At 42.8% G+C, this 12016-nt stretch overlaps 1 protein-coding gene across 1 annotated transcript; it reads left to right on the top strand.

Moving 5' to 3' along the window:
- Positions 1-652: 652 nt before the first annotated feature.
- On the top strand, positions 653-5112 carry PDCL3 (phosducin-like 3). The gene is made up of 6 exons (XM_010001437.1): positions 653-688; positions 915-1044; positions 1718-1808; positions 2184-2327; positions 3287-3495; positions 4842-5112. The coding sequence occupies exons 1-6, from the start codon at positions 653-655 to the stop codon at positions 4982-4984; spliced, it is 753 nt and encodes a 250-aa protein (XP_009999739.1). The 3' UTR covers positions 4985-5112.
- The last annotated feature ends 6904 nt before the right edge of the window (positions 5113-12016 follow it).

The raw sequence follows: 12016 nt of genomic DNA, 5'->3' as shown, positions 1-12016 counted from the left end.
CTGTGCTTTTTTTTTTTTTTTTTTTACTTATTTTTTTGTATTGCCGGCAGTGCAGAGTATCTGTGTGTTAGTCTTGGACACACCTAGCACAAGCCAAGCTGATCTAAGCCACAGCAAGGCAGTCGGTGTTGTTTTCAGTCCTCAGAGTGAGCTTTGGTCAGGATGTCAAGGAACTGAAATCAGCCTCTGAGTGCTCATCACTCAGTTTTCATGTGTTTTAAAAAAATATATAAAACTGCTACGCAACTGGGAAGAAAACTTCTGCTGAGCTTCTCAGCAATGCATGAGTGCCTGTTGGCCTTGTTTTGCAGGATTATTGCACCTGTTCCCCAGTGAAGTCTCCTATTAACTTTTGGGAACAGATTTAGACCTGATTCTCTTGCAATGGGCTTGTCCAGCAGAGGCTGTCATGGCTTCTCTCTAAGCACTCGTGTGGTTGCACTGACCTGAGTCTATGAAGGAGACCCCTCACGTGTCCAGAGTTAGGTCAGCAAGGCCTGTGTGTTCTCCCAGTGCTTCCTGGTGCAGCCACTGCTGATGAGGTGGCCTGTTGCTCTGCTGAGGCTCCCGACGTGAGCGCTGGGGCCAGCCTGTCTCCTTGTCACCCAGGTGCTTTTCTCCCCTTTCACTTCACCTTGTGAGAGTTGCAGCAATGGTTATGACCCTACCAAGACCTCCTGTACGTGACGTGAGTAGGATGGAGTCAAAGAAAGTAAATGTTAAGGGTGCTGGTCTAAGGTCACAAAGAAGCCTCAGCATCAGGGGGATGCACCCTGTGGCTTTCTGAGAGCATCCAGACAATGGTTACCACTTTAGCAGCGTCCTGTGTCTCTTGGAAAGCTTGCCTGTATCAAACTCTGGAAGTGTCAGAGTTTCCCTTGAGTGCATGTCATCAATTTCTTTTTCTGTTCCAGGACCCAAATGAAGACACAGAGTGGAATGACGTCCTGCGCAAGAAAGGTATCCTTCCTCCAAAGGAAAACCTGGAGGAACTGGAGCGTGCCAAGGAAGAGGAGCAGCTTGCCATCCTTCAGAAGTCTCTCGGTGAGTGGCCAGGCCAGCTCAGGTAGCAGTGGCAGGACCTGGGGGAACCTTGTACAAAGAAATGGCCAGCAGTAACGTTTAGATGCTGGTAAAGTAACGTGTCTTTTTCTAAGTCTTCAAGGGATACCAAAGCTGCTTCTTGTATAGGGTTACTGTCTGGTAGTGGTATCAGACAAATGCATTCCTGAGCACGTGGATTCTTTCAGCAAAAGAAAGCTTTGTTCTTAATGTCAGCTCCATAATTTTATGGAAGTAAATGTTTAAAACCTGAACTGAGAACAACGTGAAGGGAGTCTGCAGTGTGAATGTGTAAGTAAAAGTATCTCATGACCTTTACACCTCTTAAATGCTTCCTCCTCCTGTTGTTGTTCGGGTGTCCCTGCTCTGTTGTGCATGTGTTAGGTACATCTTTACTGTGGCCACCAAACTTGAAAGCTGGTTGAGGAGGTACTTCTGTGTTAGTCTAGACAGCCTTCAGCTCAGAGTTCTTTACACTGTTGTCTTCCTATATATCTAAAGTGCATAATATTTTCTAAATATCCAATAACAATAGTACTTCAGAAGAAGCTGTGTTTCCTATAGTTAACCCGTCCTGAAAGTAAATAATTTCTGTTGTACTGATAAAGGCTTTAATCCTGGAACATTTGCTGATTTGATATTTCTTCCATTCTAGTGAAAACTTATGAGGACATGACTCTGGAAGAGCTAGAAGAGAATGAAGATGAGTTTAATGAGGAAGATGAGAAAGCTATTGAAATGTACAGGTCAGAGCAGCACACAGAACTTGGCTTTTATTTACATGAGTGCAGTGTTGATTTCCCATTATATCTGTATCATCTTTCATGATTTTTGCCATTTAGTTTGCTAGTGTAGTTTCTGTAGAAGAAATATCTGCTGAGGGCAGACATGACCAAAAATAATTTATGAAATGTAGTTGTACTTGTTGCATGTTGATGGCTTTAACTTGTGATGCAAATACAAGAGTATCTGTAGATGGTCAACTTCCTTTTGTTGCTCTGGGCTTTGAAGATGCTTGTAATGCCCCTCTGAAGTCTAGGTTTCAGCCAGCTACTTTTAAGTGGTTTTCTGTCAGAAATGCATCTGTTCTTAACATTTCTTTCCCATTCTCTTCTATTCAGACAGCAGAGGTTAGCAGAAATGAAAGCAGCTCAAATGAAGAATAAATTTGGTGAAGTTTTGGAGATTTCGGGAAAAGATTATGTACAAGAGGTTACAAAAGCTGGAAAAGACATATGGGTAGTCCTGCACCTCTACAAACAAGGGTAGGAATTTTTTTTAAACTTCTAACCTTTCGCTGTCGATAGCTGAAAATACTCTAGACAAATGTATAATTATTGTGCAAACTAGGACCTGACTCTAGAGTTTTAAGGGAAAAAATTATTGAATTAGTAATTTCCTTACTGTTGACTCAAGACTGCTGAACTTGGCTCTGAAACGACGCTACCGTGAAGTGGTTTTTTAAATAAGTCTGTATGGTCCAGTGTGACTAGTTCAGCTACACAGAGCTACCATAGAGGTATCTGCTGCCACTGAAATACTGAGCCTAGGAAGTTATTCTGTATAAAGTGAGAGGGACTGTGGATTATAGCATCAGTGTTTGTCTGTATGTCTGGTTACTAGATGCATAAAATGGCAGAAAGGGATGTCTCTGTGCCAGGACATCTCTGTGGATTAGATTACACAGAGCTGTGCTGTGATGTTGTCCTGACACAGATGTCATGGTGGAGAGTTGTCCTAGACCCTAAAAATGGAGTAAACAAGGTGTCCAGTTTTGTCAGGATGATGAAAAATTTGACAAAAAGGTCTGTTAAGTTGCTAGAATTTTCTGGGTAAGGTTAGAGATCATTGATTTTATTTATTGTTTTTAATTGTCTTGCAGGTGGTTGTTGTCATTTGTATGCTTTCTTCCAGGAACTACTTTTCTTTACATTTTGGCCTTGTTCATACAATTTATAAATATCAGATCTTCATAAACTATATGATAGGTGGAAGGTTGTATTGCTAGTATCTTAAAACAAAAAACCCACCAAAACCTCCAGTGATACTGATTTTTCTTTGAACACTGGCATACTGGACAACAAAAGTATTGAGAAGTTGCTTTTGATATATGTATGTCTCTTCATAAATGCTACTCATTGAGCTGATATTTCTGACTTATTTTTCTGGAATAGATTACTTTCTAACTTTTTTAGCATTTTCTCCTTATGTCTGTTATTCACAGAATTCCACTCTGTGCCTTAATAAATCAACATATGAGTGGGCTTGCAAAGAAGTTCAGAGATGTGAAATTCATCAAAGCTATCTCTACCACCTGCATTCCCAACTACCCTGATAAGAACCTGCCTACAATATTTGTCTACCTGGAGGGAGACATCAAAGCTCAGTTCATTGGGCCTTTGGTGTTCGGTGGCATGAACCTGACAAGGGATGGTGAGTGTCTGCGTTTCCAGTCATCCAAAGTAAAAGCAAAATTGCTTTGCTGGGAATGGGAGAAATGAGGCTTAGGAGGAGAAAGGAAGTACTAAAAATTGTATTTGATTTTTTTAATTATTTTTTTTTTTGGTACCTGTATGGCTTAGCAACATGTGATTTAGGCTGCCTTGTTGGCCTCCTTAGCCACTCGCTGCTTATGCATACACATAATATCTAGATGTAAGTATTCACACCCTGTGTTGGGTGAAGCAAATTTACCTGAATATATTAAAAGGCAAAATAATACCCGTGCACATTCTTTGGGGTCTTGTACCTGAATGACTGACTGTGCCGCTGGCTGATTGATAGACCCTGCAGCTGATAGCTGATTTGAGAGCAGCCAACTCTAGCTACAACATTTGCTTAATTATGCACTGAAATGAGCAGTGGAGGCAGAATTTACAGTTTAGCTTTTTCTCATTTTCAGGACATAAACAGGTAATTTGGGGGAGGTCTGAAGAATTCAGCTTAATTCAGTCATCACAGGAAGCTGGGCACTGCAATTCTTCTTTTTTTTTATTATTATTATTATTTCTTCCTTCCTTCTCCCCTAAGCCTAGGTGACTTCCACTGGAGGTTAAAGAAAGTGTGAGGTTGTATTCAATACTCTGTAATGTCTGAAGGAAATTGGATTTAACAATAGGGTTGCCAGCAGGACTAGGAGGAAGGTTTCAGCTGAATGTGTTGTATTGAGCTTTTTCCACTGCTGGGAAGCAATCCAATATATAGTAATAGGCCTAGTACTGGTGTTGGAGTCTCATTTACTGTCTTGCTAAGGAACTAATAATCAGTGCATGGCATAGTGGGAAAGGGGTGAATTGCGCTTATAAAGTACATCCCTGGAAAATACCTGTGATTCAGACGTATAAATGGAATTGCTACAGTTTTTGCCCCCCAGCAAATCTGTTCCCTGCCTCTTCTGGTTATTATGAACTCAGGATATGATGGAAGTAGCTGTAATATATGAATAGTATTCCTTCACTGGCAGGGGAGGGGCTGGGACCTGGGGGTGGAAGAGGAGGGACAGGCATTAGGTGCAGGGCCCTGGTTTTGGTGGTGGTGAAGGCAGTGTGATAACAGAAGTCAGCTGGGGAACTGAGGATAGGAAGGGCAGTGGGGAATTGTGGCAATCTGAGGTGTTTCTTTTTGTTGTTTTTTTTTACTATTATTTCTGAAAGTAAGCTAGGAAGTGCATGGTGCTGTAGTACTGAAATAAATAAACTAGCATTTGTCAGAAGGAGGCAGGGCTGGAGAAAGCCCAGGTTGCTCCCCCACATTCATGGCTCTTGTTTTCCTCCGCACAGAATTGGAGTGGAAGATTTCAGAGTCCGGTGCCATCAAGACAGACCTTGAGGAAAATCCCAGGAAGCAGATTCAGGACCAGCTCATGTCCTCAATCAGGGCTGGTGTCCCAGCCAGGGGGGAGAGTGACTCAGAGGACGACTAATGCCTATGGTGGCATCAAGTTCAATACAGTGCACTTGCACTGGAAATGGTCATCAAGATCTTGCTGAGCCCCAGAAGGATAATATTTCAAGGAAACCATCTGTCTGGAAACTTCTAGAAACTAAAGAAGTTTCTTAACAAAAGCAAACAACAAAACTTATTGCAGCTTCACTCAGGATCCTGGAAGACATTTTGTATTATGAAGCCTGACTAAATCTTACTCCATGTTTTAAAATACAGACATCAGTAGAAACAGAGGTCTCTTGTTCTTTTGTGGTGTTTTTTTTTCAGTAAATAGCTGATTCCTTTAAGAAATCTGAAATGTGAAGTGGCTGAGCTTTCTGCAACAGCAGCTAATTGGGGAAAAAATTGAAGATGGTGGTGTTTGAGTGTGAAATTGCTGACTTCCTCCATAAAATCAGAAATCTAACACATTACTACAGTAGTGCCTTTGTCAGGTGGGAGGGAAATTGATATTTGAAGGACTGACTACTTTCTGCGTGAAAGTCTTACATCCTATAGGTACAGTAATAATAACTTTAGCCTTAGAGAATGAACTGGAATACAACCTTAAGTTATAGATCTGCTGACACCCAGAGCTGCTTGCTTATTTTGGGCTGGATTTAATGTCCACCTACACGTTCAATTTGTCTGCTCTTGGGCTAACAGGCTCCAAGAGCTTCTGCTAACAAGACTGCCCCAAGGACATTGTGTTACATTGCTGATTTATTCTGTGGGTGGATGGTACAGAATGCTGTTCTCAATAAGCTGCAGTTTTTATTTCAGTTTTGTATTAGTTCATAGCAACTTTTAAGAGTCTTTCATGCATTCTGCTACTCTGTTGCCCTAGTCAAATTGGTGTGTAGTTTAAATAACAATTAACTGTTGCCCCTGAATTTGTAAGATCCTGGTGGAGAGCTTGCTCTTCAAGATCTGAATGCTGATTTGAATGTCACTTAATCTCTTCATCTTTTTTCTTTGAAAAAATAGCTAAAACACTGAGTAAGCAAGCCAAATGCTGATAAATGCTGAACATTGTTGTTGTATATACCACCACATTTCTTGACACTGGACTATCTAAAATGCTGTCCAAATGCCAGGCAATACCAGCTTGCAAGGACATTAGCTGATGGCTCTCAGCTTAGAGTATGTGGCTTGAACACCTTTCTGGAAGGAGGATGCTCAAGCCCTCCAGAAATTCTGCAAGTCCTCCTCAAAAGCTTCCTGCTTGCTCTTGTCTGCACTGGCACAACGATTCTTTTTTCCTTATCTTTAAAGTAAACCATCTTAGGTTCTCCTTCACCAGAAGAACTTAAGCTGGGTGAATCAAGCACTGCCACTGGGGCAGGTTTGAGCTCCTCAGGCAGAAGTGAGAGTTGAACAGAATTGCTGTTACCCTTGGTGTGTGGTAAATGGTGGATAAGTAAAAGGCAGAGGCTGGAATTTGGGCTGGTTTTGTCACAGTCTTCTCTTCCAGCAGAGTCTTAACACCACAGTTGCCTTCTCTTTTTGCTACAGTCCAGTGGATCATGTGAGCTCTGGGACCACTGAGAGGACTGAGTTCCCAAAAGGGACTGGGGCTGTTTACGGGTATCTTGTTGCCCCAAGCTACTCAGCTGTGCTGAGCCAGATCCCCTGTGCCTGTTAATGTACCATGTAGCAGTAATGTTTCTCCTCTACAAGGAGTGAACCAGGGCTGCCAGGAGACTTCAGTTGTGGAGAGTGAGATTGCCTCTTTTTCTGGCCTGCTTGCTGCTGTCTTGTCAGAAATACATCTGGGGCTGCCTTGCCTTATAGAGCAGTATATTAGGCATAATAGAGCAGTGTATTAGAATTCAGGAAATACAGAGACAAAGTTTGACTTGTACCTTCTTTTAGCCTGAGTTGCTTAATGTGTTGACATGTTAGGGGGATGCCATTTGAGGATGCTGTGCTGGAATGGGCATATGGGAGAATCAAAACCAGAAGAATCTGAATGTTCTACTCAGCTGCTGAGACCCACAGGGAGCACCATTTCAGAAGGTCTTGGTGCTTTTTGGTATTTGGCTAAGTGTGAAAAGAGCTTCTTGTAATTTTACTCTCTTTTTTGCCAATCATCTTGTCCTACTCAAGGCCTTTTGTAGAAATTAGGTCTCTGCAGGAAATGCATAATGAAATCTGTTTAACTTTTTGGTACAGCAGAAGCTATGGAAGCACATAGTTAAGGAGAATGAGCTTTAGCTTAAAAGAGAGCCATCTGCTAAATAGCAAACCAAAACAGCCAACTAATATATATAGCAGAATGAGGCAGTGTAATGGGAGAAAATAATTGGAGAGTGTAAACTCATTTGCCCAGATTTGGGGCACTGCTGCTAAATGCACTGTCAGTGTTTTTGCAGCCTGTCAGTAGTTAGTGTCTGATCAGTGCTCACTCCTCACTTGTGTAAGACAGGTCTTTCTGTCAGTGATCACGGGTGAAGTCAGAGACTGTGATCCTGTAAGCTGTGCTGAGGCTTGTATGAGTGACTGCCCTGCATACTGCTGTGAAAGCATCCCTGACTTACCCCACACCCTACCCCTGGCAGCAGGTGTGGGGAGAAAAAAAAAACCCTGAGCCAGAGACAGGGAAAGATGATTTGCCATTAGTGGACAGTCACTGGTATTTTTTTGGTGTGAAATTTAAGTGAACTGCTAGTAATAAAAAGTGGGTTTTTTCATGGTACATACCTGAAGTTTGCTGCTTACCCAGGTGATGTGAGCAGCCACATTGGATTTGTAGCAGGCTGCCTTGAATCATGGAAGTCACTACTCTGATTTTCCTTTACCCTGATCTGCCTGCACTTGTCAAACCCTGCCAAAACTGAAGGGCAAGTTTTTACATCCACTTCACATGCAGAAAGCGAGCCAGATGGTATACAAGCAGGGCATAGCCATGGAGAGGCAAGTTAAGTCACCAGTTCTCCAGGTACTTCATCCAACCATGGTCAGGGACCTGGAAGTAGGCAGAAGCATCAGCAGGACTGCCATTTCAGGAGGTGAAATGGAGGAGCATCCTTTGAATACCCATGCTGTGCCATCCCTGGTTTGCTCTGGTCCCCCTTTCCCAGGGCTCAGCTCAGCCACATCTGCCTGCTCTGTGGGTCTGGCCCATCACCTCCCTTACCAAATATGTTCAAGTGGAGGTTTGGTTGACCTTATTTCTGGGAGTAGTTTAACTTCAGTGAGATGACTCGCAATGAGAAAGCTGGGTGTGTGCTTCCAGCTTTGCCAGGTTGGGGTACAAAGCAAGCACAAGATGTTGAGCTTGTGTAAACCAGCACGGTAAATACTTGGGTTTAGAGTATTCATTAAGAAAGTATCTCTGATCTACAGCAATTCCCATTCCAGATGTACTTTTAATTCCTGTATTACAAACCCAAGTTCACAATAATTTGTCATTATTTGCTGGAAACATAAGCAGGTTTCCTAGTACACGTGTTGTGTAGCAGTGGGAATTGAGACATCTAAGACAAACATCAGGAACTTAGTTTGCGCTAGCTCTGGGTTTGTGAAGGGGTAATAAAAGCACCATTTTATGAACCCTTTGCTGCATATTTGTTGGGATCAGATTATGTCTAAAGAAACTGCTGTCGCTGAGATCAAAGGCGAATACTTTCCCTTCTTCATTCTTTTAAATCGCTACATTGCTAAAACTAATCTATTCCCTGTCAATTGTTTGAAAGGCAGTTGAACTCATTTCTCATTACAGGCCATTATAAATCACTCCTCATTTCAATCTCAGTTAGCTAATTCAGTCATCAAAGGATTGCAGGAGGCATAAAGTATTGCTGCATGTAGCTCTTCACAGAATTATAAAAAGTATTGAACTTCTTAAGCCTCTCTTCTTGCAGATGGCTCTTGTTATGCAGGGAAAGGCTTCATTCCCTCCCAGTGAAGAGAGAACCATTAAAAAAGAAAATCGAAACAGTGGGAGACTCCCCCTAGGCTTGTGTGGGTGACTGGTGAACAATATCTGCCTTATTTTCATATCATGTGTTAAAACTTCCTTATCCTGACACCATGCCAAACTTTTCAGGACTTCACCAGATTAGTTTCAATTTACAGAGCTGGCTGAGGGAATGGATGTCTGATAAAAAATATCAGTAATCCTGAGGGTTTTTCTGTTTAACACTTCAAATGTTAAATAACAAGGATTATACAATCTAAGGTAGAAAAGTCCATGTATCAGAGAATTATATAGTGTTTTGGGTTGGAATGGACCTTAAAGATGATCTAGTTCCAATGCCTCTGCATGGGCAGGGATGTCTCCCACTACACCAGGTTGCTCAGAGCCTCATCCAACCTGGCCTTGAACATTTCCAGGGATGGGGCTTTCACAGCTTTCCTGGGCAACTTGTGCCAGTGCCTCACCACCCTCACAGAAAAGAGTATCTTCCTCGTGTCTAACCTTAATCTTCCCTCTTCCAGTGTAAAGCCATTCCCCCTTGTCCTCTTGCTACAAGCCCCTGTAAAAAGTCCCTCCCCAGCTTTCCTGGAGCCCTTTCAGGTACTGGAAGGACACTATAAGGTCTCCTGAGAGCCTTCTCTTCTCCAGGATGAATAGCCCCAACTCCCTCAGCCTGTCTTCATAGCAGAGGTGCTCCAGCCCTCTGATCATCTCTGTGGCCCTTCTCTGGACTCACTCCAACAGCTCCATGTCCTTCTTGTGCTGAGGGCTCCAGAGCTCGACACACTTCTCCAGGTAGGGTCTCATGAGAGGGGAGTAGAGGGGGAGAATCATCTCCCTTGACCTGCTGGCCATGCTTCTTTGGATGCAGCCCAGGACATGGGTGGCTTTCTGGGCTGCAAGGGCATTTTGCTTGCTCATGCTGAGCTTCTCATCAACCAGCACTCCCAATTCCTTCCCCTCAGGGCTGTTCTCAATCCATTCTCCACGCAACCTGTAATTGTTCTTGGGATTGTCCCGATTCAGGTGCAGGACCTTGCACTTGGTCTTACTGAACTTCATGAGGTTGCCATGGGCCCACCTCTGCACATAATATATATCAGTGGACAATTAATTACACAAATGCAATTACGCATATTTTTAAGCCTCTAATTAAACGTATTAAGTCTAAGAAATCATATTTCTTCTAGTATGTTGGAAGAAAGATGCTTCTTGTGGAGGCAAAAGTTATAGCACTTGCTAGTGAGAGCAAATCTTGATTTTCCAAACAGCTGTTGCATACCCCCAAAGTGACACAGACTCCTGCTATGGCATATGCCATCCTGATCCCCCTCCCCTAAATATCCATGGAAATACTTTCATTTACTAGGAGGGCAGCAGAGTCAGCTGCTGAACTTTTCTTCTTGCCTGATTGCAGTTTATCCTTCTGTGAAATAGTACAGACTGTCTGGGGGTGTTGGGAAACTTCATTAATTTTCTGCCCATATGCAGATGATTTCTGTTAAGTAACACTGACAGTGGGGATATCATGTAACCTTTAAGTTGACTATCACTTCCCTTGGTTTAGTTGTGACTGGGCTTGGGTGATTAGAGGATTGATAGTGAGGGCCACCTCCATGGAAGAAGACAACCAGCAACACACACTTGCAAAGATAAACATGCCACAGCACCAAGGCCTTCTTTAGCAAGAAGTTGCTGGTGGCAAAAGGGTACAAAGTTTGGTGGGTTGAAGCAAAACAAGGAGAATATACAAAACGTGGAGTTGCATTTCCCATCTGGTAACATCTGCACACTTTTTCAGCTGAGGTGCTTTCTCTCTGGTTGCATTTGCCTAGCAAATGTAATAGTGCTGAGGAATGGGATGGGAACTGGTTCCTGCAGGGTGAACTGAATCCACACCAAAGGGCTTGATACAGGAAGTGCTTGAAGAAGTTTCTTCTTGTCCTCTTTCTCCCTCTGAGAAGAGGGGGAGGTGGAGAGCCCTTGAAACAGTGGAAGGGATGAAGGAGGGCGATACATGCAGGGAGGTTAAAAGAAAGTCAGAAGGGAGGCTTGAATGAGAAGTCTGTCCGTTGCTAGAGAAGAAGGGCAGAGATGAGGAAGATAATGAAAAATTTGAGAGCTCACATTATGAGGAAGATTTGAGGATATTTGGTGCTGGGTTACACTAGGACAAACACTTTCTGAAGTATGGGCTTCGCATGTGTATCTGGAGACTGTTCACTGAGGATAGAAGAGTGGATGAGAGAATTAAATCACAGACCAAGGGAATTTTGGTGGAGACCCAAGAAAACTTCATCCCTGAATCCAGTCCATAGGAAGAAAAAAGTCAGATAAACATAGAGGCTCTGATCCCTAGAGAAATGTTGGGGGGTAGACTGCAAATAGGTGCCACTATTCATGACAGCAGTAATCAGGCAGGTTTTCAATAAGTAAAATCAATCAATTAAAAAAAGAGTGTAATTCAAGCCAGGAAAAGATACTGCTGTAGTATTTACATACTAACAAGCTGTATTTAGCATAAGCTCAGTAAAAGCTATGAATCTTTCAGGTGATCCTGTAAGCTGTGCTTCAGGTGAGAGGAGGTGTTTGTACCCAGTTCTACAAGACACATTCAGCACTGGTGGCCTTATGTCATTGGGCATATCTTACAGATCCCACCCAGGGGATAAGATAGGCTTTCTCTCTCCATTAAGATGTCAAACATCACTTTCCCTTTAACAGCACAACACTGACATTTTTGAACTTAGTTACTTCTCTGTGCATTTGTGTTGTATTATAAGACACAAGGCAATTTTAAATACAGTTCAGTTTTTAAAGCATTAACATTGCTGGCTTACTGGTAGCAGTCCTGATTTGAATGCAGGTGTAGAAGAGGGAGGACGAGAGAGAAAACATCTTTGTCCTTATGCTGACTAGTAACTGATAATGCAGGTCTTACAACCTAAGGGTGCTCCTGCAGAGAAAATGGTGTCCAAGAGCTTTGGTGTCATCTCTACAAAACACACACCCTTCTGTTCTCCTCTCCTGGTGGCAGGATAATCAGCAAGCACATGGAGGTCCTCTCAGGTAAAACACTGGCATGATTCCATCAGCCTGGGCTTCATC

Source organism: Chaetura pelagica, unplaced genomic scaffold, assembly GCF_000747805.2.
Source record: "Chaetura pelagica isolate M959 unplaced genomic scaffold, ChaPel_1.0 scaffold377, whole genome shotgun sequence".
Classification (NCBI taxonomy): domain Eukaryota; kingdom Metazoa; phylum Chordata; class Aves; order Apodiformes; family Apodidae; genus Chaetura; species Chaetura pelagica.
The sequence above is the reverse complement of the archived record's forward strand: the minus strand, read 5'-3'. Positions and strand labels throughout refer to the sequence as shown.

What these genes read in the sequence shown, in the direction of transcription:
- PDCL3 (XM_010001437.1), top strand. Translation starts at nt 653, where the DNA reads ATGGTTATGACCCTACCAAGACCTCCTGTACGTGAC. An exon ending in CATCCTTCAGAAGTCTCTCG is followed by an intron (nt 1,045 to 1,717) that starts GTGAGTGGCCAG and finishes CTTCCATTCTAG; the next exon opens with TGAAAACTTATGAGGACATG. An exon ending in AAAGCTATTGAAATGTACAG is followed by an intron (nt 1,809 to 2,183) that starts GTCAGAGCAGCA and finishes TCTTCTATTCAG; the next exon opens with ACAGCAGAGGTTAGCAGAAA.